We start from the raw sequence: 25629 nt of genomic DNA on the forward strand, positions 1-25629 counted from the left end.
AATTCCAGGACCGACCTCGGCTGGCTCTAGGATCCAAGCAAGTCACCTCTTGCTCTCATTTTCAACATTTTTAATAGAATAATGAATACCTGCCTTATCAATCTTCTGGACTTATTGGGGACCAGTTGATAGATATTTGTATATATACCCTGTAAACTATATATTTTATAAAATATGTTATACTTAATATTGCGCAAATATCCGGTGTTGTGTTTTAGAAAACATGCAGACAGTTACTGTTGCTTTAGGTGCGAGATGTTCTCTAAGATGAGCAATAATAGCAGGTTTCCGTGCTCCATCCGTCATGGTTTCTGTTCCAATACATTTGCTCTTAACACTGAAGAGTGATCGTCCTGGCTGGTTTGGCCCAGGGATCAGAGCATTGGCCCTCGGACCTAAAGGTCACAGGTTCAATTCCTGGTCAAGGGCATGCACCTGGGTTGGGGTCGTGCAGGAGACAACCAATTGATGTGTCTCTCACATCGATGTTTCTCTCTCTTTCTCCCTTCCTCCGTCCCTCCCTTCCATTCTATCTAAAAAAAACAAAACAAAACAAAAAGTCAATGGAAGACAACAACAACAACAACAAAAATCTGAAGAGTAAGGAAAAAAATAAAGATGAATAATAGGCCTTGCTGTTTCTAAATGGCACTTTTCAGTGTCGTAGGTGAGCATGGTTAATACCAGAATGTTGGAATTGAATATAGAGGTAGCAGTGTGCTAAATTTTAAAACAAGCCACTGTCCAGTTTAAGAATTGTTGCTCATTATAGTTAACATCTAATTAGTAACACTCATCATCAGAGCCTTTTCTAAACTATTTCTGCGAGAATGTTGACCTGAACTCCTACACAGGTCCCTTGAAAGATTTCCGTCTGCCCTGTCTAAAGAAACCAGTGCCGGAGGGAAGGTTTATTTTCCTTGCGGTGGGTAAATATGATAAGATGGATGATGCATTAAAGAATAAAGAGTATGGGCTTCTCCAGGCCGATTTGCATATTGATAACTTAAGTTACTCCTTAATTTAGTGCCGGCTAATAAACTGTGCCTTGGAAATGTTTCCAGGACATTTATTGGCTGCAGTAATTCCACCTACAGTGTGCGCAGATCACAGCCTCATTAAATATTGATGTGCTCATGAAATGTTAATGGGATGTTCATGTGCAGAGCGGGGGGAGGGGGAGCTGGCTGCAGACGACCTGTCCCCTGGCTTTTCTCTGCGTTCCGTCGCCTTCTCGCTCTGTTTTTCCATTCGTGTCCCATCATCAGGAGACTCACGTTTGCTCCTTGATACAGATGTCTCAGAGACGCGATTTTTAAAAGAGAAATAAAGACTCCTTGATGGATGGGGGTTTAATGATTCTACCCTGCTTTCCTGCTTTGGAATTCCTGGCTAGAACCAGAAAGGATTCTTCCCAAAGGGAGAGAGTGATCCAGACCCCATCGAAGGAGACTCGGATTATCCAGAAAAGACTGGGCAGAGGGAACCTGAGTTTCAAGGGCCGCACAGTGTTTTTTTTCCCAGGTCGGCAGGAGAAGGGATTTTGTTGGAGTTTGTGTGCAGCTTCTTCAGAGAAAAAACAACCAACCGAGAACTAGTGTTTCCCAAAGAGACTGCAGGGAAGAGTCTTTAGCCTAGATCTCAGGGGCCATGAAGGCTGTTCATGGGGGCGTTCAGCGCGTAATTATGTATCGAAGCAGATGTGGCAAACCCGAGGAGTCCCACGGGATGGGATGGGTCAGTGACTTCTCGGACAGTCCTGAGGGTGATGGAGGGACCATGACAAAGGCCACAAGCACTGGCCACGGTGCCTCAAGTGGACCCGGAGATTGAAAATGCCAGTGATTTGCCGTGGTTGCGGCCGGATGTGAATGCAGCGCTGTGGGGAGCGTCCCTGTGGGAAACAGTTGATCTGTTGCGGGGGACTGTCCTGTGTATAATGTGTGTCTGTCTGTGTGTGTTACGGCCGTGGTGTGTGTGCAGAACATAACGGAGCACGTTTTGTTAAAATCCGTCTTTGGTTTTAAACAATTCTGGATCCGACTTTGGTTTCAAACAATTCTGGCTACATCGAGCTCCCTCCCGTTGGTTCACTGATTGGAGCCAGGTGTGTCAATACACCACCTGCTTTTACTTTTCCTTCTTCCCGTTTCCTTCCCTCCTTCTGCACAGTCTTCCTTTGATCTCTCTTTCCTGGAAGCCCCGCCCCACCTCATCCTCTGTCTCTGCCTTGCTGCCCTGTGTGGTCACCGAGGACAGGCTGGACGCGCGGGCCCGGCCTGAGCCACCTGGCGTCTGTCGGGACACTGTCCCCTCCCCCGAACCCGAAGGACCGTGTCTTCTCTCTGAGTTCCTGCTGTGCACATCTTTCCGTCACGCACCTGTCTCAGCCTCCTGGTCAGCCTGTCGGAGTCTCCGTGTGACCCCCCGCGCAGCCCTGGGCAGGGCTCTGGACCACCCCTTGGGCTCCTCTGGCTTTGCCAGGACTCCCTCGGTCCCCAGACTGTGGCCCTGCACAACTCAGACCGCTCCCCGCTGTACACCGGCCACGTGCTGGCCTGCCCGACTCCCAGCTGCCCAGCTCGGGCTCTGTGTTCTTTGCCTCCGAGGCTCCCCGACCCTGACGCGCGAGGCCTTCTCCCCCTTGATTCCGAGTGCTCACCTGGTTGTCTGAACGCCCCTGCTCAGCCGCCACCCCCCTCTTCACCACCTCAGCCCTGGCACCTGTGTAAACGTGGGTCACCTCTGTTCTGCCTGTCTCCCTTGATTAGAATGAGTCCTTCATGAGGTCAGACCCCAGTCTGTCTTGTTCACTTGATGGGACCCAGATGTCTTCCTGGCAGATAATAGGTGCTTAGTTATTAGTTTCGATTGAACAAACGAACCCTTCCTGCCACTGAAGACTTCATAGGCCACGGGAGAGACCACGGAGGCCGGCGCACGGCCTTGGTGGAGACACGTAGTCGTGGCTCTCGGTGCCAGACAGTCCATGGAGTGGGAAGCAGCAGCAGAGACACGGACGGGCTGGCGGGCTCCTGTGGACGTGGGAATGTAAAATGGGAACTCGAGTTCTGTCTGCTTTACTTCGGTGTCATCCGCGGGTCAGTGGCTTTGTGCGTTGTAGCAGGAACAAGGACACGAGGGTTGACCAGGCGGCCAAGGGCTCTCAGAGGAAGGGTGAGGGCCAGGGACGTAGCTTTGCTCCAGGGACCGCGGGACAGCCACTCGAGGGTTCCCCGGCTCCCGCGCCTCTCCTGTCCGTTTCTTTGCTCCGTGTGTTTCTCTCCTGAAGTTGTGTTGCCGAGGCTCACGTTCAGGTAGCTCCTCACACATCCCTCGGTGCTGTCGGCGCCATTGGGCCAGTTTCCCCTTTTCCTGTGATCGGTCCAGGGAGGGCTCCGGGTGGCCCATCTGTGACAGGTCCCTCCGGTGCGGGCCAGTCACCCGAGGCCAGGGCTAAGGTCCCGCGAGAACACGTGTGGAAGTCCCAGAAGAGCTGCGGTTCCCAGGAGAGGGAGGACCCAGCCGGGAGGACCAGAGTGATTTCGTCACTGAAGTAAAATTCTCTGTGGTGCTGTTTTGAAAAACTCTCTCCATAGGCATCTCTCGGTGACAACCGACAGGCAGAACATCCTCTCCCCGGGGCCTCAGAAGGCTTCAGGGGTCAGGGAAGTGGGAGGGTTTAGGGTCCATGTACCGAGAATATGCTTGGGGGACGCTTTCAGCGTGGCCCCGAGAGCCCGTTTGGTGAGCTGGAGGGGTCTGTGCCTCTCCCAGAGCCGCCCTCGTGCCAGGTGCCCCTCCCTGCCCTCTGACCTGTCCCCTCACAGAGCCCCCTCGTGCCGGGTGCCCCCCACTGCCCTCTGACCTGTCCCCTCACAGAGCCCCCTCGTGCCGGGTGCCCCCCACTGACCCATCCCTTCTCTGCCCGCAGATCGTGCTTGAGAACAGCAGCCGAGAAGACAAGCACGAGTGTCCCTTCGGCCGCAGCAGCATCGAGCTGACCAGGATGCTGTGCGAGATCCTGAAAGTGGGCGAGCTGCGTAAGTGCGCTGGGTCCCCGGGTGTGCAGCCCGCCAGCCGGCCTCCGCGGGGTTCCCCGGGTGTGCAGCCGGCCAGCCGGCCTCCGGGCCGTGCCCTGGCCTCCGCGGGCTCCCCGGGTGTGCAGCCGGCCAGCCGGTCTTCATGGGGCTCCCTGGGTGTGCAGCTGGCCAGCCGGCCTCCGGGCCGTGCCCTGGCCTCACGGGCTCCCCGGGTGTGCAGCCGGCCTCCGGGCCGTGCCCTGGCCTCGCGGGCTCCCCAGGTGTGCAGCCGGCCAGCTGGTCTTCATGGGCTCCCTGGGTGTGCAGCTGGCCAACCGGCCTCCGGGCCGTGCCCTGGCCTCGCGGGCTCCCCAGGTGTGCAGCCGGCCTCTGGGCCGTGCCCTGGCCTCCGCGGGCTCCCCAGGTGTGCAGCCGGCCTCCGGGCCGTGCCCTGGCCTCCGCGGGGCTCCCCGGGTGCTGGGGGCTGTTCCCGGGCACCACGGGCCGAGCCCTGTGGCTCCCATCTGCAGCGCTTGTATTTCTGCATGTCTGCTCTGGGAATAAACACAGTTCAAATCTACGAGAAGGGAACACTGGCAGGAACCGCGACTGCGTTTCAAATATTATAAACACGAGTCGAGAGTGAAACAGCCTTGCATTTACTGCTCGGTCAGGAAAAAGACCAGTTTTTAGCCTACCCTCAGGTCATTTCCTATTCTTTCTTTTGGAACCATTTTCTCTATAGCGAAAAAAAATGAGTGGCTTGGAATCTCTTGGTCCCAGTATCTCACTTCCTCTGAGAGAGAAGGAATTATTGAAGAAAATGGGTCACTGGTCATGAAAAATCTGGTCCGAGATAAGCTTTTTGCTCTTTTTCTTATTTATATTACAAAATTGAAGAGGACACCCAGAAAAAGAGGGCGCCATGACCTTCTTGCCTGTGGCTCATCGGCGTACTTTGGCTTTACCCTGTTCAAGTGAATCTGATTGAACCTGGCCGACACCTGTGGTCAGCACTGAGCCTCCTTACGGTGGCGCCTTCCATTCCCTCAGCGTGGACAGACGTGGCACACACGAATCTCTCCCCGTGGGCTTAATAACGTGGGCGCCAGAGAACCCTGTTTGCGCCAGAGAAGTGTTGGCCGTTTGGCATTATTGCAGAAGCATACATATCCAGTCAGGTGCCTGAGAGCTGAAATGATGAATGGGAAGAAATCCGATATGAAATTGGAAAGGGGGCTATGTTTTATTTACGGCGTAGAACCGACTAAGGTAAACTAGAACATTCAGAACGCGGAGAGGTGGAGTCTATTTGGCTACGCACAGCAGCCGTGCGCGCCCGTGTGGGCGGGAAGGAGCCCAGTTCAGGGAGCCGCCAGGAAGTTCATTACCAATGGCCACGTGCGGGCTGTTTCTCATGACCAGAGCAGCAGCCCCACCCGAGAGAAGGCCGCGTCGTCCACGGGGGTCTCTGCTCGCCCGCGTTAGCATGTCTGTTCGCCGGCCCCTGGATGCCGTTCCCTTCCCTGCTCCTCATCAGACTGACTTGAGATCAGCTGAAGGTCCTGAATCAGCCCAGTCCGGCTGAACTCTTTAGTCTCATAGCTGTGACTGCTCCATGCCTATCTCCAGACTTGTGGGGAACACTGTCGCCACTGGCCCCAAGGCACTGCACACCATCTGAGGTCTCCCGGAACTGGAGGCCTGTCATGCTGCACCTGGCCGGCACGTCCTTTCCCACCTTGTCCTTCTCCCTCCCTCATCCCTTCCTCCCCTGATGTGGCTCTCACCAGTCATCTTGGGGGCAGCAGAAGGAATATTCTTTTGTGCTGACTGCCATCCCCAGATTTCTGCTCTTCTCTGCCAGGCAGACATGCGTCTCTAGTGCTAGACGGTAACAGAACAGGGACGTGGTGGAGGACAAGGAGAGCGCTGGGGATTATGGGCAGCTGGGTTCTGTCTCTGCCACTCACCACCTGCGTGTCCTTGGGTGACGTGCTCACAGCCCTCCCTGCCCCATGTTTCATGCGAATAGTATCGTGTGTTTACTACTCTTTGTAACACGCTGTGTCAGGCCGGCCTCAGCCACCTGCGCCTTGTTGACCGAGTCTCTCGGTCGCATCATTTTCTCTCGCGCTTGATTCAGTCTCACGCTGCGTGTGCAGGGCCGGGCCGTGCCGCCCTGGAGCCTGGGAACAGTGGCTGAGCCGTGTCGCCAAGGGGCCCGTGGGCTACTCCACCTAGGTCTGTGTGAGCGCGCTCTTCGATGTTCTCAGTGGCAAACTGCCCAGCGACACCTTTCTCAAAACGTCTCTCCGCCTTTAAGCAGCGAGGACGGCAGGCATGTTCATGTGGGCTTGTTCATAGGTCACCTCAGGGGCTGGGGTTGCAGACACAGGCGTTAAAGGGGTCCCCTGGGGAGGGGGAGTATGGAACCAAGGGGACTAACTGGTAAAAGGTGGTCAGATTCCAGGCAGTGTGGGGACAGGGTCCACGTGGGTCCACACACCCCTCCCCCCCGTGGGTGGAGGGGAGCCCTGGGGGCAGGGTCTGTGCAGGCATTAACGAAATGTCAGGTCTGTGCTCAGGAGTTGGGGGCGGGATGGGTGCAGAGCAACCCTCCTGGCGGTCAAGCTAGCTCTATGGGCTATTATCTCGGGGCCTCTAGGGTACCCCTGATGCTGCTCGCACTGTAGATTATTCCACACCCCACCTCCCGTGGAAGGATGGCTCTCAACACTCCCACAAGTTGCCCAGCACCTGGTCAGGTCTGGTCTCTGCGGCGAGGCTGAGCTTGGACAGCTGGGGCCTGACCTGTCATGGCAGGTTCCCTTCATCTAAGGCGACACACACATTCAGTAAAAACCTACTGACTACTTACAATGTGCTAGGGACTGCGATGGATACAGCGGGTACCAAGGGGAGCCGGATACGGTCTCCATCCCCCAGAGGCTCCACTTCAGAAGGTGTAAGAACAAGTCGGGACTGATACTTTTTCCTATTAGTTGTAAGTCATTTAATATATACATATAGGTGCGTGTGTATATATGTATGCACATATGTGTATGTGTATATGTATACATGTATATGTATGTGTATATGTATGTGTGTATGTGTATAATACATACATGTATATGTGTATGTGTATATGTATTGTGTATGTGTATATACATACATACATATTTAAATGCCTGCATATGTACTTACATACATATGCATAGATATTTAAATGCCTGTTACTAGTTCTCAAGCCTACTTTTCGCTTTGATAGTTTGAGGTTCAGATTCACCTGTCACTCAGCACCCACCACCCAGGCCCCTCCCCGGACATTCCGCAAGGCCGGGGAGAAAGACCCCCGCGCTTCTGAAGTCAACGTGCCCAATGAGTTGTGTTCTGCTCATAAAATATTAAGGAGTGCCGCCTTCTGATCAAGCACTACACATCCGATGATGGAACACCGTGTGGAAAGAGGGAAATTGCTTTTTAACGGATTGCCTCCTGTGCCGTGCCATATTAAACAAGTTACTAATACGAAAAGCAAATCTGAGTGCACCCTTGTGTTGAAGGAGACGTCTATTTTTCTTCTGAGAAAATTAGTTTTGCAAACAAATCCATCATCCTTTGCTTTGGCTGCGTCTGCTTTTGTCCACTTCGAAGTTCATGGTTCCTCAGAGTTGTGCCAGTCATGGACCTGGGAGATCGTGGCCACTTCAGATCTACAAGCAAGTGCTGAGACCAAATTAAAAATCTCACTGATTGGGGCGGGGGGGGGGGGGGGGCGGGGGAAGACATCTACAAAAGTAGAACGATTCGATTTTCTAGAAATACTTTGTCTTTTGATGTAACTTAAGGTCTTTTGAGGAAACTCACTTCTGAATTACCAATTATATTTTGTCAGGTGAAACAAACATATTAATGTTCAAGTAAATGACTGATACCAAATATTTATGCACGGTTTTCCTTTAGATTGCTTTTTAAAAAGTGCTAGTTTTCTGGTTTCTAGTTACTGACGTTGCAAGGGTCCAGTGTTTAATAGTGTGGTATAAAAAATGATACCTATTTATATTCTCAGAGCACTTTATCGGAGTTATTTAGCTGACGCCTGCAACACCCCCCAGGAGTTGATCAAGATCAGTGGCATCTCTGTTCAATAATGAAGAGGAAGCTTGCGCTCACTGCATATTGTCTGGGGTCACTGAGCCCCAGCTGGTGTTCAGGATGCCCAGTGAGAGGCGGGGATGCCCGGTGTTGCCTCTGGGAGTCTGCGTGACCCATCTTTAAACCACAGCTCAGCTCCTCATGGGATGCCTTGGACATACCTCTTAGTTCCGAGCTGCTGGTACCTCATCGATAAAATAGAGGTCACCCTTGCGGCACATAGCTGTTGGAAGGACTAATGAGATCGTGGATTTGGCTTTAGCTGGAAGATGGGTAGTTCTTTTGCAAGTGGTAGGCTCGTACTTTCCATAAACAAACTCCAGGTTAAGCCAGGGAGGGGGGGAGTGCTCTGGCGTAAAGTGAGGCTTGAGCCAGGACCCGGATCAGTGTCCCCCTGTGCCTTTGCTCTGTACCTTCAGACTAAAATGATTCTTTTGCAGTGACTTTCTCCATGAGGTTCTTTTGAGAGTGAGACACTTATTTTCCTTCAGTTTCCATTTTAAAAATCACAGAGAGGGCCGTTGATGGACCTGGAGATGGTCGCAGATCCCCATGACCTGGATTGTGTAATTGGCAGCTCCAGTTAGAAGAAGATTAAAGTAAGGGAAGAACATGAGGCTTATTTGTATGCCTGGGGTGGGCGAGGGGCGGGGAGGTGGGAGGTGCCCTTACAGAAGGAAAGACTAACGCAGACAGACCCACAGGTACTCCATACAGATGTGGGGTCTTCATGGAGATCCTAACGGGCTAAAAACCGGTGCCTGGTTTCTGTTGTCACAGTACTGTCCTCAAAGCAGTAAGTTGTCGAGGGATGCAAAGAAAACTTGGTTTCTGATACAAATAGGTTAATTATGTTTTGAATATGTGAACACCTAACCCAGTTATATTCCGGTGTTAGGTAGAGCTAGAATATAGGGCATTTCTTTTTGTCTTTTATTCATTCATTCATTAGTTTGTTCATTCAGTAACTGTAGGGCTGCTTCTCTATAAAGTGTGATGTAATCACCGATTACTTGGACTTAGAACACACCTCCCATTCTCAAGCTGCTCACACGCTAACCAGAAAATCTGTCACAAATGATTCTGAAACATTTTGCATTTGTAACATTTCATTTAAGTTCTATTAGTGTCATTAGGAGGCCCATTTCCTTCATGGGGAGCGGGGCAGGCTGAGGAGGGAGGTGCGGGAAGATGTGGCCCAGAGGAGGCACCCGAGTGTGTGGAATCCCTGGCAGGAAGAGGGGAGCACCAGGCAGGCACGGGGTGCGTGTGGTGTGCCGCGCTGTGGACAGCTCCGCGTGGGAGGACCAGAAGGTTCAGAGTTCTCCGTCCGCGAGGCTGAAGCAGAAGGCTTGAGGGAACAAGCAAATGGAGGAGATGCTGGCAGAAGCGGCCAGACTAGAAGGGTTAGCAGTGTGGAGGCGTCTGGACTCCATCGGGTAGTGGAGCCAATAGAAGAATATTAACAGGAAGAGATGTCCCAGTGCTGGGCTTGACATCCTAGAACTGGATCATATTTCCTGGGTGTGACAAGAACTCGTGTGCGTGAGAATGTCGGGGCCAAGGCCAGGCTGACCTCCAGCCCTGGCCCAGGTGACGCATCACAGGGGCCTTCAGCTTCAGGAAGTAGAAGTCCCCACTCCAGTGGCCAATGTGTGCAGGACGTGTATCGAATATCAGACTGTCAGAGTCCGGCAGTCCCTAGGGTTGGTTACCTGTTTGCTGATGTCACCAAGGACCCGAGTTCTGTCTGTCTTTTGGTCCTGCCGTCCTTGGTGTGTATACCACACCTGTCCTGAGGCTGGGAGCGGAATGGCAGCTCCCCCGGTCCGGAGGAACACGGGGCGCCTCTCCCCTGAGCCTCCTCCAGTGTGTGCGTGTTTCCAACGCCCTTGGGCGGACTTTCTCTCTCCGCTCTGAGACTGGAGATGAATCCAGCCTTCCTGAGCATATGGCCGCAGGGCGGGAGACAGCTAAAGGAAACGGAGGCTTGGTAAGACAGGGAAAAAGTTTCTCCCTTTACCTTAAGAAGTCTTCCTGCGTGTCCCTGACTGCTGCGGAGAACCGGAACCAATCGGTGTCAGATTGCAGCCCACCTCGTTGCCTTCACTGGGAACTGGGGAAATGCCTTGGTATTTTCCTTAATGTAGCAATATCAAAGACTGCAGGAAAATGGAAATTGAGGTTTTTATTATAATGGATTTCATTTTTCATCACTAGATGCCTGGGGTTCACTGCCTAACTTTCCTTTTAGCAAATGGATATTTCCACTTCCTCATTTATGCCCTTCCTTGGCGAGGGTCGTTCTCGGGCGTGTTTTGCAAGGCGGAATGGAGCCTTGTGCAATGGGGCCTCCACATGTCTCTGAAACACTGTTGCCACCTTCACCTGTCTGGCCACTTCTAATTAGGTTGAAACCTAACAACGGCTGCTCCGTTTAAAAGAAAACAAGGACGGGAATCTGAAGAATCCTACAGTATGAAAATGCTCAGTATTTCCTACTTTGTCTTCCAGCAGCAATATTTATTCCAACGCACTGCGGTGCTGCGTGGAGTGCCCTGTATCATTCATCACCCAGACACCTTTGCCTTGGCAGGTAAAAATAACACCGACGGGCGAGCGGAAGCCTCCATGCGGAGCGGCAGCAATTAGAGCAGGCTCCCGACTCCGGGACACTGGTGTTCTGTTCTGAGAATGCCATCCATCACTTTCACTTTAGAACATTCCGGCGAAAGAAAACTCCAGAACATTCGCTTGTTACGACGCATCTCCTGAAGGGCCTCCCCCCTCCCCCAACACGAGCTCGTACCCATGCTCCGTGGAAAGTGGAGACTTCTTGGACCTTGACTTTGTGCCTTGGATGGATGTTCCTATTTTACGTCTACTTTCATATTCTCCTCCCACCTTAAGTTTAAAGGGGGAAAAAAGGTAACAAAATCGAAACAAAGTAATGCGAATGGTCAAGGCCTAAGCCCACCAGGATGTACAGTTATTACCACAAGGCAGGAGGAGTTTGTGGGGGATTCTCACGTTCGCCATCACAAGCCCCGGGAGCAGGCATGACGGATGCAAGCGTTCTTGTCCAGGTGGCTAGCCACTTTTCTCTCTACTCTGCCATTTGTCGCGTGGGACATTCTCATCATCCTCGCCCTCGTCTGCGGGGAAGGGGTTTTGTTAGCTGTGAAATGCTTACTGGTGAAGGAAAGACTAACCCGAATGCACGCAGCCGCAGACGCCAAAATCACAGCCCTCTGCTCCTCGCGGCACCGCGGGGCCGCCGTCAGAGCCGCATGTTCTCCGGCAGCTCGCTGGACTTGCAGAAGGCAGGATTGCAAACACTCTCAAATCACAGTGGCACGTTTATCTCCATAACGAGTGATCACTGAGGGAAATTAAAGTTGGCAGTTAAAATGAGCCGATCCCAAGCAGGTCTCAGTTATACCCAGATGACATTAATTTATATTCGTCGTGGGCTCAGTTAGGACCTGCTCCTTTTCATATCATTTCTGAGATGACACATAGCATCCCTTCCTTTTGTCTCTGGGTTATCGGTGGAGAAGGCGGCCTGATAGATTTGCCTCCTGGAGAGGAGAGATGCAGGCTTTTTGAAGACACAGCCGCCATGTCTCCTGCCCTGCAGACCTTCACAGCCATCTCAGACGTCAGGACGGGGTGGCCGTCTCCGTCCCTCCCGTAGCTGTCTCTGCACCTCTGTTGCCACCCTTGCTTCCGCGTATTCATGTGGCTTTTCTCTGACTCATGGCCCTTTCCTCCTAGCAGCTGAAGTGGTTTATGGGAAACATTAAAAAGAATTTCAGCCCTGGCTGGTTTGGCTTAGCAGTTAGAGCATCGGCCTGCGGTCCAGAGAGACCCGGGTTCGGTTCCCGCTAAGGGCACGTACCTCGGTTGCAGTTTGTTCCCAGCCCGGTTGGGTCGTGCGGGTGGCGGCCACTCGATGTGTTCTTTTCTCGTTGATGTTTCTCTCTCTTTCTCTCTCCCTCCCACTCTATCTGAGCAAAAAATGGGGAAAAAAAAAAGAATTTCAAAAGTAAATAAATGGTGGAAACAGAGGCACATAAAAGTAAAATTTAAAAATGGATTATGAATGTTTGCAAAGTACGTGTTGTGAAGGTCTCTGTATGTACCCCTCATCGGACCTTCAGTCTGGCTCAAGGATCGGCTTGTCTTGGGAGAAACGGATCTCAGGAACAGCAGACAGTCCAGTGTCCATCTCGCACGAATGAACACCGTGTGCCAACCCACATGTTAATTTCAACAACTGCGAAAATAGTGTCAGGGAACATTGCATGTCGTTTGTTAAAGATGAGGGAATAGGACACAGTTTTAGCAGTTTTTTAAAAAGCTGTAACACAGCAACAAACAACATTGTATTTTAAATCATGATAACAAAACAGCTTTCCTATTAAAAAGTAAAACTCCAGGATGCTAATATTTACCATTATCATTTCTCCTGGATCTGGAAGACACAAACAAATGCGGATATAGTTCACTGATAGAAACAAAGTATTTTAAATTATAGACAGTAAAAATTTATCTATCTAGAAATCCCTGAAGAAGCAAAGGAAAAGCTGTTAGAAGTCATGTAATTTAGAAGAGTAGCTACATAGCAGAGAAACAAAACTTAGTAGCATTTTTATATGTCAGCAGAGATTAGGTAATTATAAAATGCACAAAATAGGAGGTTTTTTAGCAGGGGCAATAAAAATGTAAATTTGCAGAATAATCTTAATAGAAAACATCTTGGACTTATGTGAAGAAAACTATAAGACTTTGCAAAAACACACAGCACAAATTTCAAATACATTAGCAAATGTGACCCCAGGTGGGACAACATTAGTACTGTGATAAAGGTGTAAGTTCCTCTATATCGGTGTGCAGGCTCATATCGACTCCGAAATGCCAGCAGGAGCGAGGACGGAGACTCCTAGGTGACCGCACAGTTCATCTGGAAGAATAGGAGGTGAAAATTGGTATGAAAGAACTGATAAAGAAAAGCAACAACAACAAAAGGAATGGAAATAAAGATATATTCTTTTTAAAAAACAAAACAAAAAAACACTGTTTGTAAGGAAGTCCAGAGAACTCATTCCTGTCTACCTGTAACCCAGGTTCATCTGTTGTTGAGTTAGCATTCCAGCATGTTGGTTTTATCAGGGTCCCTTTTCTCTCGATCTACACCCACACACATTCACATATATTGTTATAAAAATAGGAAAAGTATGTTTTTATGGCATAAAATAAAATTTAACTATAATTTGGAAAAGAATCAAGATGATTTTAAGTTGGATCCAGCTCTGGCCTGTTGTCTCTGAGAGAGAGCAAAATGTGCTGGGGCCCTGCCTAGCAGGAGGCTTCCCCAGAGAGCTGTGGCGAGGTACAGTCCGGGTGCCCTGATGGAGGCATCGTGGTGCCAGCATGACATTCCAGCTCAGAACATCTGCTCCCTGACTGGGGGAGGTCTGAATGAGCTTGCTGCTACCTGGCTCTCCCCAGCCAGGACAGGCAGCACACGTGGGTGGAACCTTTGTCCCCTTCTCGTCCCATCCTTCTACAGCACCGTGGTGTGGCTCACCTAAGATCCAGTGGGTATGTGCACGAGGAACTGTGGATTTCAGGACATGCAGCTGCTTTTATAAGTAGAAACACCATTGAAAAAAATGTCACATGATCCTAGCAGATGAGGGAGGTCGTTTGCATGGTGGCATCTTCACTCCTCATCTGTTTATTCCATCTGGTATTCAAGCTACTGGTTTCCCTCCCGGAATGTAAAGTGTGGAAACCACCTTCTGGTTCTACACACCAGGGTTTGGATCCACAGGCCTCTCTTTCCCAAGCAGCGGTCACCATCACCAGCATTAATGATAAGGTTGTGATGTCCCAGGCCATGAGCTAAGAAGTCCGAGGATGTTGTATAAGTTGAACATTCGTTGGCAAAAGCAGCATGGAATTAGCGGGAAAATGTAAGCAGAATGCCGGAAGAGTCAGAGAGAGGTCAAGTACAGTAAACAGGATCACAAAAGGAGAGGGATTCGGACGGCAGGACTCCGGATGCCAAGCCCCACTGAAATGGCAACAAAATGCTAACCTGGACGGTTCTTACAGCCAAAATACCCGTGAGCAAAACAAAACCAGACACACAGCAAGCAAGACAAGCACCAGAACATGCCCACAGCTTCGGTGTTTAACACGCTTCCCCGGGGGCTGTGGCTTCCCACAGCGGTGGTCCCCCCAGGGCGCCCCGTGGAGGGGAGAGCAGAGGGCAGAAAACCCCAGGGCGCCTTCGGGAACTCCTCATCCTTAGCCTGAAGCCTTGGGACCGACAGGTTTTCCTGGCTGTTGAGTGGATGAGGATGTCACGTCAGTGGGGTTTCTCAACTCGGGCAGTGGAACGCCAGTCCAAACCCACGTGCCCATTTAAAGGGAAGAGGAAATAATTTATTTAAAGAAAAAAAAACAAAACACCACCACTACTGCCATTTCTTAGATGCTTTCTCTACGACAGACAGACCCTGAGGTCCATACTCCATTGACCCGCACAGCATCTTCGTCTGTGACCCAGGCAACGCGTCAGCTGCTGCCTTCCGGTTTGGGAAGGTCCCGTCTTCCTGGGCTCTGTAAGCCCCTTGAAGATGGGACCCGGGGAATTCACTTGGCGTCCTGGCTTCTACACCAACAGCGCTTGACCTGTAGCCGGCATCGCATCCGTGGTTCTTGCGGGAATGGGGTAGCTTTCCATTCGCTTCTGGGTCAGTTCGAAAAGGTTTTTCAGACGTTGGCAAATTTTAGTGAGCTTTGTGTTTTACCCTGAAACCTCTCAAACACCACCCCTTCCTCTTCCAAATTCAGTGAAGAATGAGGTATAGCCACGGGCTCTCTCCCTCCCTCCCGGCCTCCTGCTCAGGGTAATTTGGTGAGAAGGCCTACGGAGTCCCCCTTGGAATGAGAAGATAACACTACCGTGTGTTCCCCCAAGAGGGGAAAAATGATCTATTTTCAGTCTTGTGTTTCAGAACACACAGCTGTGTGACTTTCCTGATTTATCACATTCCCAACTGCCTCCAGACAGCTCTCAGCTTGTTTCTCCTCTCCTGCCCATCCCCCGGCGAGGGGAAGGGCTGGCTGGGGCCAGGTCAGAGCTCGGACTCCAGAGAGGTAGTCAGGTGCTCCTCGCGCGTGCGTCCTGCCCAAGCAGGCGAGTCCAGCCGCCAGGACCAGCAGGAGCCAGGGCCCCTGCGATGGTGTCAAGCTGTCACCTCCTTGCTGGTTAGCTCCTGCCGCCTGCGTGGGTCTGGGGTGGTCATTCCCTGCCTCCGGGGAGCAGGCAGGGTTGGGTCCCAGCAAGCAAGCCCGATGTGGCTTCCCTTCTCTGGCTTTCCAAGGGTTTTGGCCATCTTTAGAAGAATGAATCATATCTTTTTTTTCCCTGAAGGAGCTATTTTGAGCTTCCTAATTGCACATTTCCATGTTGTTTTTTTCATAGAGTGAGTAAGGAGAATGACTTGCATTTTTTAAAATAGCAGTCTGCTGGCTTCTTGGCTCGCGTGTGTCGTACAAACCCGGCCGGTGATTCCTGAGCTGGGCGTCAGATTCACCTGGGGAGCTTCTGCGAAGTAGATTCCTGCACCAGAACCCAGAAGCCAGTTTAGTAAACTCTCCAATCCCCTCCTAGGCAGCCTGTCTCCCCTACATGTGGGAATCTCTGTCGAACCTCCTCGGCCTCCCAGCGTGGTAATTTGGATCATGGTTACATGGGCATTTTCACGGGTGGTAAGAGGTCAGAGTGGGCGTTACAAGGCCTGGATTCTGGTTTAAGCCCCACCACCGACTGCCTGTCGATAAGCCTCTCCTATGGGGTCCTCAGTGTCCTCCGCTGTAAAAGTCATTGCCCATGTGGCCTGCAGCCCCTACACTGCTGTGCTAAGCAGGGTCCTTCTTCGGTACCTACATGGCGGACGAACCTCTACATTCACTACCTAGAATTTTGCATCCTGGGTTCTCGAGTGACATGGGTGTATGACCTAGATTAGTACTGAATTCTGGGTAGGAGGGTGGAGGAAACTAACAAAGACTTGTCAGGAGGGGCTTCTAGTGATGAGACAACCTCGTGGACTAGTTTGCCCCCATGCAGATATGACTACTCTCATCTTTTGAACACTAAATATAGTTAAATGTGCTTTTCCCACCATGATTTTTTTTTTTTTTTTATTCTTTGAAATATCAACTGTATTGCCAGCCAAGAGTTCCTTGAGAAGAACCGAACCTGAATCTTGCCAGGACAGATCAAGGACAGGCTAAAACAAACAACACGCAACAAAAACAGAAACTGCCGCCGTTCCTCTCTCGGCCTTCTCCTCCGCCTCGTCACCCTGCCCTTCCTCCCGCTGGGTTTGGGGGCTCCCCCCCCCCCCCGTGGGGCAGGGGCAGAAGCAGCAGCCTCGCCCGCCCTTCCTAGCAGACAGGGGTGTTCCCGTCACCCTGCAGCCTGGAGGGAGCAGCCAGCCCCATCGGACGCTGCTCACTGTTTCTGCACGGCGTGCCCCCCCCCCCCAGCTCTCGTCTCCCTGGCTTTTCTTGGCTGTTTAATCACTTGAGAAATTGCTTTTCCCCGGATCCCATAAGATAAGACAAATCTTACAGAACTGCACGGACTTACTTGCTCATCCCAACTTGTCCAGGTCGGAAGGAATCCAACAGCTTTTCTCTGTCACTGACGCCACCTCCCATTTTTGTTCCGATCATTCGGAGTATTTGTTTTAGATTAGGAGTTACCTTAATGCCTATACTGGAACACATTTTTCTATCTGATTCTCGTATAAAATTGAGCTAATCCCATGTGCGTTACCTTGTGGCCCGATTCTTTTCACATAATACGTTACAGACTTCTTTAAGTAAGTTGGTTCATTTGCTGGTTATTCGGTCTTTTAATAGGGGAATAGTATTTCGTCTTCCATTTGTGGTCACATTGTGGAGAGAAATACAAACAGAATCCCATTTTATCAATGTATGGGTTTCTTACTGACAGGTACTAGCATTGTTTACAGAATTGTGGGTTTATAAAGGCATCAGGATGGACATTGGCTCAGTGAAAACACGTCTTACCCTGGGCTGAGCGGAGAAATACAGCAGAATGCAGGCAGGCCTCTGCTCACGGAGCACGTATAGACTCGGGGAGAAACAGACGAGCAAAGCGTGTGTCACGTGGTTAAAATGCAGGGTGAAGAGTCCGACGGAAAACGGGGGCTGCACCCATCTCTGCACGGAGCAGATGTTGCTGACGACGGAGTGGAGGAGGGGTGAGCCAGACAGCCCCTGGAGAGGGCTTTCAGGAGGAGGGGCAGCAGAGGGAAGGCCCAGAGTCCGGAGTGTCCCGCACGGGAAGGGAAGAGTCTGGCAGGAGCAGGCAGACCAGGGAGGGAGCAGCCAGAGATACGGGGCAGGAGGGCCCTCGTGGGCTGTTGTCACACATCGGGCTTTTACTCAGAGGGAAGAGAGAAGCCATGTGCCGGGTCGAGCATACACGTGACTTACGGTTGGAAGCACTGTTCGCTGATCGTTGACCTTAGACCGCAGGAGAGGGCGAGGTAGCAGTCCACCACCATGGGCAAGGTGAGAGATTGCTGGCCCGAAGGAGGTGTCGGCAGCGGAGATACTGAGAGGTCGCTGGATTCCACAGATAGAAACAGTTTTTTCACTTCTGATTTTTAAAAGTTAAAATACAGGGAACAGGAAGTATTGTACTTGTGTCAGGTGTGGCAGAGTTACTCCACCTTTATACGCCGGTGTGTCCTGACTTCGAGTGCATGGTCATCACGCGAAGCCGGGCCATCAGGTGACTGCCCCCACACTCCCGCGCCCATCCCTGCCCCATCCTGCCCCGGCTCTGTCTAGGCAGAGTCATCTGCTTGATTTAAATGAGGTGGCTCCCTTTCCTCTCGGGGTAAAGCCCAGACTTCTTTTGTGACCCCCATCCGAGAAATCCCAGCGCGACGTGCTTCCTCCTCCCTCGGACCTTTGCACATCCAGGCTCCTCGTCCTGGAGCGCCCGCCCTCCATGCCCTTCAGCCTCTCCGCCCCACGGCACTCCCTGCAGGGTGACCTTGACCCTAGAACTTCCCCCGGGAGGCCCGCCCACACTGCATGAACACAGCACATCTACCCACCTGTCTGTGCACGTTGTCTGCCTTCGGCGTCGGATTCTTCGTTAGCATCAGTTCCATCCGACTCTTGTGTAAGGTTGTCCCTCGTCCCACATGGGTGAGAAGCTTGGAGAGACCGCATGGAGGGCCACTAGCTGTGCCACATAGGACTGGACAGAAGACAGTTCTGTTGTGAAGTTGAATCCGTTGGCTTTGGGCTTATAATGTAGACAGTTAGTAGCCAATAAAGCCTCTCAGGGCAAACAGAGTCATGTGAGCTGGCTGAAGTCAGGGGCATGGGTCTCAGCCACAGCGTCCGACACATGGGAAGAGCTCGGCAGGTGAGACCTATCGCCACCTCCCAAAGGGCATGGGGACCCTGGCCCACCAGCGTCTGCCCTCCGCCCGGCTGGGGCTGCGGCTGGGTCATGGGGCAGCCACAGGCCGGCACTGCGCCTGTGGGTCGGGGGGAGCTCAGAATCCAGCAGGGGTGTCCCCTGGTGCCAGGGTGTCCCGATGTGCCTTCCCTGCTCCTGGTCTTGAGGAAAAGCCGGAACCATGGCCAATGGCGCGTCCGAGCTCCCTGGTCTGCCTAGTGGGTTGTCTTCAGGGGACGAGGAAACAGAAAACAAGAAACAAAACCCACATCAAACTAACCCTCTGGCTGTTGACCTTCCTTGCGGGCAGTGGTTGTCGGGGCTGGGGAGGCGGTAAGAAGGGGGGCCCTGAAGTTTGTAAACACGTTGACCAGTGTCCACGCCTCGTGGCTGCCTGCGGGCGAGCCTGTGATGAGAACAGAGCTGTGTTGTGTTTGAAGATTCCTCTTGCGTCGTGACCTTGAGTCATTTCACTCCCAACTTGGAGCAGTTCGTGAGATGTGGTTATCTCACAAAACCAGGGAAGATATATCTGGAAGGAGGCAGCCACGTGGGCTCTTCTCTTGAAGTCATTTCGAGTAGTGACTCATCAAGGTAACAAAATCACTTCAGTGAATTTTGAATAGTGCTTCAAAATGGGAGTAAAGTCGTTTGGAGGGTGCTTCACAAATAGCAGCGACGAGTGTCTTACTCGATCTGTTCACAGGCGGCTGGACTGGGGTGCGGCACGGAATGAGTTTCCTGCCAGGGTCAAAGCTGAAGAGGTTACAAGCCCTCCTCCCCCGCCCCCTCATAAGGCAAGTCGCCTTGAGATGTCTCACCCCACGGAGCATGGCCTGTTTTCACACGCATGCCTGCTGCACACACGTTTTCCTCCGAGTGTGCCATTCCGTCTGAGTCTCTCTTAAGGGGTGAGCTGCCCCCCACGCAGGAGTGAGGTGAGGCTGGTCCTCCATCCTTCCGCGCCCATCTCTCTGGGTGCCGCTGCTGGTTCCTAAGGACATCCCCGAGTTCCCAGGTGTGTCCCTCTACATCAGACACGAGGATCCCGTAAGTGACATTTCCTGCGTGTACATAAGGGAGAGCCACAGGACATGTCTGATGAGGGAAGGACAGGGCGGGTCCTTTGTGCCCAAAGTGCCCGGAGCTTCAACACGACGTTTGTGTCTGATGTGGTCAGGGTTTCAGCAGCATCGTGTCTGGGAGAGAATGCTCCACTCTGAATAGTTCCAAATGGAAAGCCGTCAGCCGCCGCTTACGTAAAGGCAGAGGTGTCAGATCAAATGACAGGTGCTTTCCATCTCTCCTGGGGCCCCGCACACACAGGCGAGAACGTGAGCGAGAGTCAGCGAGGCCTGAGGAAGAACTTCGGGGTCCCCACTGATGCGATCATGAACAGTCGTGCCTCCCGCCCAGGCCTCGGACTGTGGAACATCCTCTATCCTTCAGGCTTCGACGGCTCCATAATCCGGCCTCCGTCTGCCTTTCTAACCGTAGTTTCTGTACAACTCATAAAACAACAACAAGCAAAACCCAACTCTCAAACCATCTACCGCAACCAGCTTGCATTTTGTTTAGAGATGACCCGTTTGCAGTTCCCCGAACAGGCCAAATACCTCCCTGGTCCCTTGGCTGTTCAGCAGGTGCCTTAGTTCTAATATCAAACTAGCCCCTGTGGCCCAGGTTATTGCCACAAAACCTTCGGGGCCCCTCCGGACTAATTCGAATTCATTTTGCTTCTACTGAGCACCTGCCACGTTCCAAGAACAGTGCTCAGATGTGTCGACAAAGAAGACATGGTTCTGGTCTTCATGAGCTCTCCCTCCCAAGAACCCAGGTCACGGGATTATTAGATGGTATCTACCGAGCGTCTACAGTGTCCCTTGCCTTGTGCTAGGCACCAGGACTTTACTGACCAGTTGAAAATAATGTAAAAGTCTATTGTGGAATTCTCTTCACACTCCTCGTTAACGTGTACTCTAGCATGAGTGCGGCCATATGAATGAAACTGTTTGGAGATATAGCGACATCTCCAAGCATCAGTTTATGCTGTTCAGCAAAGAGGAGTTCTATAGAAATATTAGAAAGACGGATAAGGCTGTTTTCCCCAGAATAACTCTGATTTCTATGACTATTTATGCAGGTGATATTTTACAGCATGCTTTAGATCTAAATTTCCTTTATTATAAGTATTAGAGAGGATCCGCATTTTTATTTTTTAAAATACGTGATCTCATCATAGGCTGTGATTTCTTCCTGCCATTTCTCAACCAAAAATATTCACATGAAACCAACAGCAGATCTCACACTCACACACACTCACACACACCACACACACGTATTTTTAAGATTATAAAAACAATACATTCAAAATAAAGTTTTTATGAAAAGTGTACTTTTATTGTTGAAATTTTAGAAAATGGGAAAGATGTTTGAAGAAGATTAAAGCCACCCTGAATTCTGCCAACATGAGGTGACAGCCACAGGCATTGTGTATGTTTCCTTCTGAGCTCTGCTCTCTGCATTTGTGTCCTCACGTGATCAGTATATGTGCATATTTGCATAGACGTTTGTATGTGAACTCATGACGTCATACGGCCTCTGCCATCAGAATCCTGTTTTTCTCTTCACTCGAAATGATCATATCTTTAACATCTTTCTGTATCTTAAGATATCCTTCAAGGATATATTCTTCGATGACTGCCTATCATTGCATTGTGTAGCTATATCGTCAATTAGACACAGATGTCTATTTTTACATGTGGAAGTTTTTCCTATTTTTTCCTCTTATAAACACTGCGGGGATGACGACTTCTGTAGCTACATCTAGCATTCATCTATGATCGTTCCCTTAGAATAAATTCCTAGGAGTAAATGCGCAGTGGTGCATGCCCTGAAGCTCTGGGTACCTACTGCCAGACTGCCCTCCGGGAAGGCCCTCTGGGCGTTCAGGTCCCTCCCAACTTCCTGTCACGGAGGACCTGGTCACCACAGTGACAACTGTCATCAGAAGGATGAGACTATGAAGCCTCATTGTTAGCTTGAGAGTTCAAAATGTGGTCTTGCTCTCGGCTGTTTTATGAGACAGGGTAAACATTTTTTGACATATGTATCAGCCATTTGCATTGTGTGTATCAAAACGATTGGTTTTATTCGAATTACAGGAAAACTGTGCCTTACGTTGTATAAATGAGAGAAACCGGTGACATTACCAGGTGGCACCTGTTTCCGAAATAGGGACTGAGAAGATCGAGTCTGAAATAATGAGAATGTGTGGTTCTAACTGGAACATATGCAGGGCAATGGTTTTACTTAGACGTTTCATACTCTTTCTTAAATCGTTTAAAATAGAGGGGCTAGACATTGCCTTGTATTCTGCAGTGGTAACAAATTAAGGTGGGGACCCAGGCCCTTTTGTTCAGAGGGGACCCTCTTTACAAAGACCCTCTTACACTCTTCATCCACTTTGGGGAGGACTCTTCCCTTTATTGAGTTGTCAAAAGCCTGTAGGGTAGTTTGGGTTGTAATTTATTTTTAAGGTTTTAGATTCTTTTTATTTAATACTTTTATCAAAGGGTAACCAATGGGACTCTAAAGTACTTTAACTTATATAGGAGATTTAAAATAAAGAGAATGATCCTCTCCATCCTCAACTTGTTTCGTCCCAAATCCCAGCTCCTCTGTCCTTTTTCATTGCATATACTAGTGTGTGTGTGTGTGTGTGTGTGTGTGTGTGGTGAGAGAGAGAGAGAGAGAGAGAGAGAGAGAGAGAGAGAGGGAGGTATTATAGAACTAATTATTTCTAGTGGCTGGATACTATTACAGAGTGATGCCTAACCTAGGGTAATGCTTGAAATGTGAGTGCAAACAATGTTAGGTTTACATCGCAAGGAATTTTGTTCACGTTAATCTGATAGAGAGATGTAAGGACCTGGGAGACGATGTTTTTGACTAGTGTTAGTAGAGAAGATACTATAGAATTAGTTTTCTCTCTTTAAGTGATCCCACATAAAGGAAAATGATACCCAACTTAATTGTCCTCTTTACTGGCTAGGTTTACATTTTGTAGCCTAATTGAATTTGAGGGAGAGGAGTATAAGCTGAATGAACCCCACCAGGAGCTCTCTCTGGATTTCTCTCTAGGAGAGTTGAATCAAAGCATCCCAAATTGATTCTATTCTTGAACAATAGTCCCACTCACGACTCCGAAACACAGTTAGGAAATCCCTTGCTAGTTTCTTCCCGAGAGCGGGAAGCCAGCTTCGGGGAAAACAGAGTTTCTTTTCTGGAGCTGGGAGTGTGATGAAGAGTGTGAGGTGTGCAGTGCGAGTCTGTGGGTGGGAGGGATGAATAATTCACCCACTTCTCCCTACAGCCCGTGGGAACGGGATCGTACAGTAGCCGCTTCTGTCTGGCTTCTTTCACTCACTGTTTCTGAGAGTCGTCGGGGTTGTCACGTCCGGGGAGCTTTCTTCTGTTTTCCTTCCCTTCTCCTTTACAGCCAGGTTTCTTGAGGTATAACTAGTGCGGTAAGCTTCACCCTGTTCAGGTGTACAGCCATGTAACCACCCCCGCAGCCAGGATATAGACCGTTTCCATCTCCCCGAAGAAGCTTCCTGTGACAATTGCCTTTGCCTTCGACCACTAGAGGGTCAAGGGGCGGGAGGGAGGGGCAAGGGTTGAAGTCAAATCTCACTCGATTGCCAGAAACTTCCTTACCTATTCGACTTTCAGGATTCCATAACTATGACTTGATGAGAATGTCCCCCACCCCCCTGCCTGTGAACCAGAGAGAGAGGGGTGTCACCGTAGAGAAAATAGGTGGTATATGTCCCCCTCCACTGGACGGCCGCATCTTGCCTAATCCAGGAGAGGTAGTCCCACAGGATGGGCCAGCACCCCGCCCCTTCCAACAGCAAAGCAAGACTGATGCCCAGCCTCTGCAGTTCATCCCAGCAACTTGAACTAGAAACCAGTGATGGCCGGAACCAAACGAGGGAGCTTTGCTCAGGAAAACAAGGGGTCAGGCGTGATACCAGCAGGGCACACCTACCTCACTGGCTAATCGTTGTGCCTAGTTGACCACCATTATTCGACTTAGATACTCAAGCACCGGTTCTGAACATAACGCACGACTTACACACAGACATGCGAAGCTCACAGATGTCCGTGGCAGTCCAGAAGGGGGTGGCTTAGCCAGCCATGTGCATAAGGCCCCTGTAGTCCTGAGCCCTCTGCTGAGATGAAGACCCAGAGAAGACTACATCTCCGTAGGAGTTTTTCTCAGCCCACCATGGCCTCTTTCCGTCTGTTGGTCACACCCCACAGGCTGTGGAAAGTTCTTGAAACGGCAGGATCCGGTGGCGTGGGCAGCATGGTCTCCTCGCCATCGGGTGATGCCATGGGGGTCTGGAAATACGAATGTAAAATGATGCTCCCTTGAAGGCTGTCTTCTCACCCCCGAGGAGTAGCTTCGGATGAGGTGAAGAAAGCAAAGTGCATTTATTTTAAGCTTGAAGTTTAGCCAGATGGGAGCCAGCTGAAGTTGGGTGTGAATATAATCCGATCCCCATGTTGGGTTGCCTCTGACAAGTGAAAATTTTCACATTTCCAAGCAAGTCTAGGGTTTCGGTGTAAGTACGCAGAGTGAGCATGCAAATTATACCATGTTCTCAAGTTACAAAGGGTGACATCGGGCCCACTTCGTGGTGGAACATTTTCAACTCAATGCTGGTGAGACGGAGCAAATTCGATTCCAAAACCCTCCCAATTCATGGTTTCCAACAGAGTGGGTAGGGACGTTCTAGACAAGTTGATTGCCAAGTCTGAGACCCATTTTCTCATTCACTTTTGGTAGACAATTGGAGACGGGATCCATTTGAAACCATTTTTCCAAAGACTGACCTAAAAATGCTTGTTACGAAATAAATGAAAAACCGGGGAGAGGATTGTGAGAAGTGAGATACTAGAAATTTCAGCAGCGCTTGGCAGTTCGCATGTCTTGACTCACTGAGGCACAGGTCGAGACTTCCCCTCCCGAGGGGCTTCTGCATGTCCTGCTGCAGCCCCAGACCTCGCTCTCAGTCACTCCACGCCAGCCTCCGTCCAGCAGGTGAACGGGCTGGGAGATGGCGCAGCGGGCTCGGTTTGCTGTCCGCTTGAGGATTTCTAATTCCAGGGGTTTGGATCTGGAAACAGATGCTTTTTCTTCCACAGATCAGTCTTAGGAACAGACTTGCAGAGCATGGGTGACAAGCTTTGCATCTCGTCCTGCCCTCCCTAGCTGGGGCTGGTGGGGGGAGGGGGACCCTGGCTAGATCCGGGGGGAAACAGTGGCAGTGATTCTCGTCCCTCGGGGCAGAGCGGGGTCAGCGTGAGGCCCCAGGATGCAGCCGCTGCAGCAGCAGAGGGAGACGGGGCGCCTGGGAGAAGTCACCACACCACTGTCACAGTACAGTCCTGACCCTTAGACGGAGAGAACAGGCGTTTGGGGACAAGTGACCCACCAGTCACTTCAAAATGAGGTTGTTAACACTTTTGTATTTCAGAGTCAGACTGTCACAGAATTTTACTGCTATTTTGTAATTCATTGGTACCGGCCACCTTTGTGTTTAAGACCTACAGCCTTCAAGTAATTTGGGGGACCATCTGATGACCGAGGGGGCAGAATGACTGCTAAGCAATATTTTCCTGAGACCTCCTAACGGGTATATTTCTAGGGACCCTCAAGATAGCCATTCTTTTTTTTAAATTCTCACCCAAGATATTTTTCTATTTATCTTCAGATAGAGTGGGAGAAAGGGGGGGGCGGAGACAGAGAGAAACATCAATGTGAGAGACACACGCCGACTGGTTGCCACCCAACCAGGGCCAGGGATGAACTGCAACCAAGGTACGTGCCCTCGGCCGGAATCA

At 50.8% G+C, this 25629-nt stretch overlaps 1 protein-coding gene across 5 annotated transcripts in view; it reads left to right on the plus strand.

The window, feature by feature from the left end:
- ELMO1 (engulfment and cell motility 1) overlaps positions 1 to 25629 on the plus strand; it is a 457757-nt gene that overhangs the window by 250308 nt on the left and 181820 nt on the right. For all 5 annotated transcript variants that reach the window (XM_036247227.1, XM_036247228.1, XM_036247226.1 and 2 more), the window contains one exon: positions 3935 to 4043. In XM_036247227.1, the coding sequence (XP_036103120.1) occupies positions 3935 to 4043 (109 nt within the window). The remainder of the gene's footprint in view (positions 1 to 3934; positions 4044 to 25629) is intronic.

The sequence above is a fragment of the Molossus molossus genome, unplaced genomic scaffold, assembly GCF_014108415.1.
Source record: "Molossus molossus isolate mMolMol1 unplaced genomic scaffold, mMolMol1.p scaffold_m16_p_7, whole genome shotgun sequence".
In the NCBI taxonomy this organism is placed as follows: domain Eukaryota; kingdom Metazoa; phylum Chordata; class Mammalia; order Chiroptera; family Molossidae; genus Molossus; species Molossus molossus.